Raw genomic sequence first — 6,399 nt, forward strand, 5'->3', positions numbered from 1 at the left:
CTGACACTCACATTTGGGGGGTCCAGATCAGTCCCATGCTGGCCTCCCCACTGTCGGTCTGGGGTCCAAGAGCTCTCCCCTGCTCAGATCAGCTGTCTCTGCTGGTTTTGCCAGCCCATTCTTTGCCAATTTGCTCATCACTCCTCTCTCTCTGTCACTGGGTTCCTTGGGTTCAGTTCAGTGATTAATTGTGTGTTTGCCTCTGCTTCCATCAGTCACAGGATGACGGCTCCCTGATGGTTATAGACATCAAGTTCATTATCAGGAATGGGCATTCGAGGTGGTCCCTCCACTATTGCTTAGCTTGCCAATTGGTGTTATCCCTTTAGATCACTCGAGGTCACTCTGGTGCCTGATCTGTCTTCGATCCTATGATTCCCTCTTCCCCCTATTCTACCCCCACCCCCTCAACTTCCTGTTCCCCCATGACCAACTACCTCATTTTTTTTAAGGCAGCAGTTGTTTATTTTTAGTGACTGTCACACAGTGTAGTTACGGGGTGGAATCACATTATGACGCAATCTTCTTGAGAGAGGTTTTCTAAGGAAGGATTTGGAGCCTTCCACACTTATCAGACGCTTTCTCGTCAGTTTTCTCCAGTTTTGCAATTCTAGATCCAAACTGCATGGCCGGCTTCAGCAGGAGGGCTGAGGTTGTGAGGCCAAGTTCAACAGCTGGGAGGCGTAGAAGGAGCTTCTCACTAAGTCCTGGCGGCAAAGACAGGTCTGCCTTCTCCCACACCGGCAGGGAGTTTAGGAAAGACACAACGTTCTCACCCAGGATAGGAAACCTGGCTTCCTTTCCATGATCACCAATAACTCTGTCATCACAGCCGAGGTTTCTGGGGGAGATGCGACCCAGTTCCATTGCTATTTCCTCATTCAGACCTTCTAGACCTAGAGACTGGAAGCGGACACAATGACTGGAGTAGCCTGCCAGCTGCTCATCGGCACCAATCCCAGTGAGAATCACCTTTGCACTGCTCTGGTAAGATCTCACAGCATCCTGGCTCACTAACCAACCGACTCCTCTAGAAACAAACCAGACGGCACAGCCAATGTTATCGTCCAGAACTGTGTCCAAGGGCTGAACTAAGTGACATATTCCAGATCTTCTGAGTTTTTGTAGTTCTTCAAGAGAAACATTAGTTTCAACAAAATTCCAAGTCCGAGAAGGGTTGACAGACTGTAGTTCCTTTAGGCCCGCTCTTCCTGTGACTCCGTCTGGCGCTTCAGCATCACCAGGACCCTGAGACACAGCAGCACCCTGAGAGGACTCTTCCGAAGGGATCTCCTGATGGGCTTACTGGTTCCTTTTTACCTTAGGAACACTCGGCCCAGGCTTTAGTCACAAAAGCCACATTCAGGAGATCAATTGGCCCATAGGCAGAAAGGCTACTGAACATAACTTGAGTGTCATTGTCTTCTGCTTCAAACTGTACTCCATCAAAAACTTCTCCATCCCATAAAAACACATTGCCACTTTCATCTTCCACAGGCTGGGCAGTCAAAACACCTCTCAAATGAAGAACATGACCGGAAAATCAACACTGATAGTTGACACCAGATTTTAACAACTTCTTGCTGGCATTAGGGCCCTCTTTTAACTCTTTCCTGAAGTGCTTAACAGAGAAGCCTACACAACAGCAAATGCCACACATGGTTCTGTGAAGTCAAGGTGACTACTTCTTGACTTTGGTTGTCTCTGAGTTTTCTAATGCTTGGTATTCTTTTCTTAGTTCATCTAATGTATTTTTGCTTTCGGAAAACATTTTTGTTCGATCTGCAAGGAAGAATACATTGCTGTTCTGTTGCTGCTTGTATACTTTCCGATTCTTCTTCAGGTTAGAAAGTTCATCCACAAGGACTTTTTGTTCTTTAATCTTGCTGCTAAGGGCCTCGGTGTGTGCAGCCGACGTGTGGGCGGGCACGGGCGCGGCGCGATCGTCGGTGCGCACCCCATGGGTGGGCACCTCCACGCGAGCCACAAACCGGGAGCGGAACCGAGGGATCTACTTCATTTTTTTAAAGGCAGGTTTCCCATTTTCTTAGAACTTGCCTACAAGGCTGGAGTAGCTGGCCAGCAAGCCCAAGGAATCCTCCTGTTTCTGCCTCCCCAGTACCCCAAGCCCAGCTTTGAAAAAAAAATAATGTGGATTGCGGAGATGAAACTCAGTTCCTCATATCTGTATAACAAGGATTTTACTGACTGGACCAACTCCCCAGCCCAAAATGTTGCTAACCTTATCTGACTTTCTGGATCCTGGAACTCTTCCTCAGAATATCCAGAGACTGAGACTGCACACAGCCCCTGTCTTACAAGAATGCTTGGCTTTTGTGAGCACTGGCTGTAATTCCTGTATAACAAGTGCTGTAAATTCCAAGCCGGTTGTGACTTAAAGCTATGAACATTGCCACCATTTTGAAACCTCAGAACACATCATGAAGGCTGCTGAATCTGTTTGCCCAAACCTCAAAACTAATCAGCCTATAGATGGGATTTTCACTGTTGTTGATAAGGATGGTGTTATTATTAGTTACCAGTATCATGCGGCCAACATTTAAAATATGGATACTTCACAATTTTTCTTCTCCTTAGATTTCTTTTCCTGAGAGGGGATGTTAGGAAAGGGTAAAGAGAATGAAAGGGGCCTCTACATCTATTAGGGACACAAGAATATCAAGCTGTCAGCACTCTGATACAAATGTCATGACCAATGGCTAATGAGATGCTTTACAAATGGAATAGTCTTGGGTCTGCAGTACCCTTTGTGTACACGACAGCAGGAGCCATCCGTGTCTGGACAGGGACCTCCCTCGTGATGAACCCCTCCAGTGTTAAAAAGGAACCCCTCTTTTCCAACCATAAAGACCAGCTTAGAATCAGAAGGTGGAGAGAAATGTGACACGTCTGAGAACAAGATGAAGAGATGGGAGGGATAACTACCCCCTAATGAGACTGTTCTGTGTGAAGCCACTGTACTGACTTACAACTCAGAGCCTAATTGTCCCCTTCTTCCTTCTCCCACCGCAGGAGCTGCTGAGATTCCAAGCATTCCTGTCTGTTCCTTCCTGTCCCTAACTCTAATATATCATTGCTTGATTCCCTCCTGTGTCTTTAAGAAAAATAACATTTATCCATGAGACCAAGAACCTGTAAAAGGGACTCTGTGCCCTCTAGAGACACTCTGATCAGTTTTAAATACATCATTATGGCCCATATACTATAAAACAAGGGTGTGGGACTTTTATGCTTGTCAAAAAATTATAAAACACCTCAAGTGTTAGCCTCTGTATGTGGAAGAAAGGGGAGTGTGGGGTATAGGAATTTTCCATTCCATTATTCACCAAGTGCATGAAGCTCTTCTGTCTGTGCCCCACTGCCCCCCACCCCGCCTGCCTCCCACCCCTACCCCCTTTCACACCCTGTTGAAGACTATCACTAAATAATGGACTATTTTGACTCAGGTAAAAATCCGAGTTTGAGCCAGGCAGTGGTGGCACATGATTTTAATCTCAGCACTTGGGAGGCAGAGGCAGGCAGATCTCTATGTGTTTGAGACCAGCCTGGTCTGCAAAGTGAGTTCTAAGACAGCCAAGGTTACACATAGAAACCCTGTCTCAAAAACCCTAATAAATTAATAGTAATAATATTAGTAGTAATGATAATCATCATCATCATCATCATCTAAGTTTGAAGAGATTAAGGAACATTGTTGGGTGGTAATCCTGATCTCTTAGCTCTGGCTTAGAACACAGAGGTAGCTGGGGCCTCAGGAGATGTGACCACAGAATTAACCTTAGTGATGCAGGGGAGGAAAAAGAATTTTCTCTCTACCCTTTATCATTCTTAATTGGAACTTTCTGGATGGACCAACAGAGGAGGAACAGAGAACATCTCATGAGCGCAGGAAGAAAACCCAGAGAGGTTAATCTGTCTCTAGTAAATAAATATTAAAAGACAAGGTTAAAACTCTGGGGTTCAGGGCCATTCCCTTTCTGGGACAAAGACTGGAGAGTGTGAGGGAGCATCCCAGGAGACACATGTGTAAGAAGGCCCTTGGAGACCAGGCTTGCCAGGCAGGTTTTGACCGTGCCTTCTCCAGTGTCTCTAGGGATGTAGGAACCATTTTTTGATACAGAAGACACTAGAAAATAGATGTTTACGTTAGATGTAAAAATTCTAGGGACTGGAGAGATGGCTCAGAGGTTAAGAGCACCGGCTGCTCTTCCAGAGGTCCTGAGTTCAATTCCCAGCACCCATATGGTGTCACAACCATCTGTAATGAGATCCAGTACCCTCTTCTGGGCTGCAGGGATACATGCAGGCAGACCATTGTATATATAATAAATAATTTTTAAGATCCCTTGCTGAAGGGATTTTAGCTCAGTGGTAGAGATCTTGCCTAGCAAGTGCAAGGCCCTGGGTTCCATTCAGCTCTGAGAAAAAAAAATAGAAGACAACAGTTTCCTTCCTAAAGGTAATGCTATGCCTGTAGCTTCTCGAAAAGTAACCGTTTACAACAATCCATTTTGGCTCGAATTCTCTCTTATAGTAAGAGTATTTGGGGTCCACTGTAGCTCGAATATCCCCTGCAGGCTCACATGTTAGAATAGCTGGGAGTCAGCTGATGGTGCTCCTTGGGAAAGTTGTGGCACCTTTAGGAGTTGGAGTCTTGCTGGCAGGAGTAGGTTATTAGAAGTGGGGCTGGAGGATGTAAAGCCTGTTCCCACTTCCTGTTCACTGCTTCATAGAGGCAGATTCAATATGGCCAGCTGCCTTCTGTCCCAGCAGATTGTAATAAACTAAAAGGGAGTCAAGATACCCACATTCAAGGCTGGCAAGATGGCTCGGAAGGTAGAGGTTCTTGCTCTGTAAACCTAGTGACCTGAGTTTCATCCCCAGATCTCCGGAGATTTGTTGTCCGACCTCAACATGTACACAGTATGCCTGTACTTATACATGCACTGGTAATAATAATTTTTTTTTAACTTTAAACGCTTCTATATCCAACTGTGGGAGCTAGTTGTCACCATCTCTCAGGATGTTTTGGTCTTTTGAGCTGTCTAGTGATGAGTACCAGTTCCCCAAACCTCCTTTAGACCTGAGTGTGTGATCTGTGTAGGTATTTCTGTGTAAGACATGAGGTATTTATAATAACAAGACTGTAGATGAGGGCCTACATCTTAGCAAGCACTGACTAGGAGCCAGGTGCCCTTGAGGACTCCATATACATTCTGGCAACCACTGATGAAAAGGAACTTAAGAAATGAATAATGCCTAGTGTGGTGACACACATTTTTAACCCTAGCACTCAGGAGACAGAGGTGGGTGCATCCCTGTGAGTTTAAGACCAACATAGTCTACATAGAGAGTTCTAAGCCAGCTAGGCTTCCTGACTTCAAGGTGACTTCAAACTCATGAACAACAGTCTTTGACCTAGTTCTCTCTCCCCTCCAGCCTTGTCCCCTACTACTCATCCCCTGAAACATTCTGCTCTAGTAACATTCAGTGGTTTGGGATTGTTGGGGGTACTTCAGCTGTTGGCGGCTCTTGGGGTGTACCACACTGTTCGTAGCTGTTGAGGCACTCCAGCTGTTTGCAGCTGTTGGGGTGCAGCACACTATTTGCAGATGTTGGGCTACACCAGAGTGTGCTCATTTGTTCTGACAGCAGCCAGAGCTATGTTCGTTTTCATCCCTATATCCTTACATGCTAGGAAACACAAGTGCCTTTCCTTTCCTTTGTTACTGTATTTGTAGTCTTGTTATCTCGGTTTTAATAAACTACAAATTGGTTATAGTCATGTGGTCTTTTTATTTTTTCAAGAAGTCCAGTATTAACCACAAAGTACGACTCTGTAACAGATTAGTAAGAGAAACCCAGGAAGTAATCCACAGGGGATCAGGAACTGCATTCCACAGAAGGATAGAAAGGAGTCTCACTCTATTAATAGAGCCATGTACATGATGAACTCAAGGACTTGAACTTGACACAGGTAAGCATTGGCATGTTGTGACCCTTACAAAAAATGGGTACTTTTTAAAAAGGGCCTTAATATCAGAAGCTAACTCAGCTGTCCTAGAAGGAGGCCACAGGTCTTGTTTGATTTTATGTATGTATGTATGTTTATTGTTGTTTCTGTTTTTTGTTTGTTTGTTTTGGTTTCTATGTGTAGCCCTGGCTGTTCTGGAACTCATTTTGTAGACCAAGCTGTCCTCAAACTCACAGAGATCTGCTTGCCTCTGCCTCCCAAGTGCTGAGATTAAAAGCGTGTACTGCCACCACCGCCCGGCTGGTCTGGATATTTTTAAAAAAGAAGTGAGAGACTAACATACAACTAAGGTTAAGAGTGGTTGCTCTGGATACACAGAGATGGGAGAACGCAGATGCATTAGT

The 6,399-nt window shown here is 45.2% G+C and overlaps 2 protein-coding genes and 1 long non-coding RNA gene across 3 annotated transcripts; 1 reads left to right on the forward strand and 2 right to left on the reverse strand.

The window, feature by feature from the left end:
* Positions 1 to 540: 540 nt before the first annotated feature.
* Positions 541 to 1,660, reverse strand: LOC101837237 (asparagine synthetase domain-containing protein 1-like). Its single transcript, XM_013113271.3, has 2 exons — positions 1,640 to 1,660; positions 541 to 972 (listed from the first exon to the last, which is right to left on the reverse strand). Exons 1-2 carry the CDS (start codon positions 1,658 to 1,660, stop codon positions 541 to 543), a joined length of 453 nt encoding a protein of 150 aa, XP_012968725.1.
* Positions 1,661 to 1,681: 21 nt separating this feature from the next.
* Positions 1,682 to 2,549, reverse strand: LOC121141229 (ASNSD1 upstream open reading frame protein-like). Its single transcript, XM_040748073.1, has 2 exons — positions 2,541 to 2,549; positions 1,682 to 2,011 (listed from the first exon to the last, which is right to left on the reverse strand). Exons 1-2 carry the CDS (start codon positions 2,547 to 2,549, stop codon positions 1,682 to 1,684), a joined length of 339 nt encoding a protein of 112 aa, XP_040604007.1.
* A 1,324-nt stretch (positions 2,550 to 3,873) lies between these two features.
* LOC121141200 lies at positions 3,874 to 5,992 on the forward strand. The gene is made up of 3 exons (XR_005878088.1): positions 3,874 to 3,927; positions 4,906 to 4,970; positions 5,830 to 5,992. It is a non-coding gene; the product is annotated as an uncharacterized LOC121141200 (long non-coding RNA).
* The last annotated feature ends 407 nt before the right edge of the window (positions 5,993 to 6,399 follow it).

This window comes from Mesocricetus auratus, unplaced genomic scaffold (genome assembly GCF_017639785.1).
Source record: "Mesocricetus auratus isolate SY011 unplaced genomic scaffold, BCM_Maur_2.0 Super-Scaffold_100007, whole genome shotgun sequence".
Classification (NCBI taxonomy): domain Eukaryota; kingdom Metazoa; phylum Chordata; class Mammalia; order Rodentia; family Cricetidae; genus Mesocricetus; species Mesocricetus auratus.

Bases quoted from the DNA above. Each gene is read 5' to 3' on its own strand.
- LOC101837237 (XM_013113271.3), bottom strand. From the start codon at position 1,660: ATGTGTGGCATTTGCTGTTGT. The intron at 973-1,639 runs GTAGGCTTCTCT...AGCAGTGCAAAG, and splicing joins TGTGTGGCATTTGCTGTTGT to GTGATTCTCACTGGGATTGG.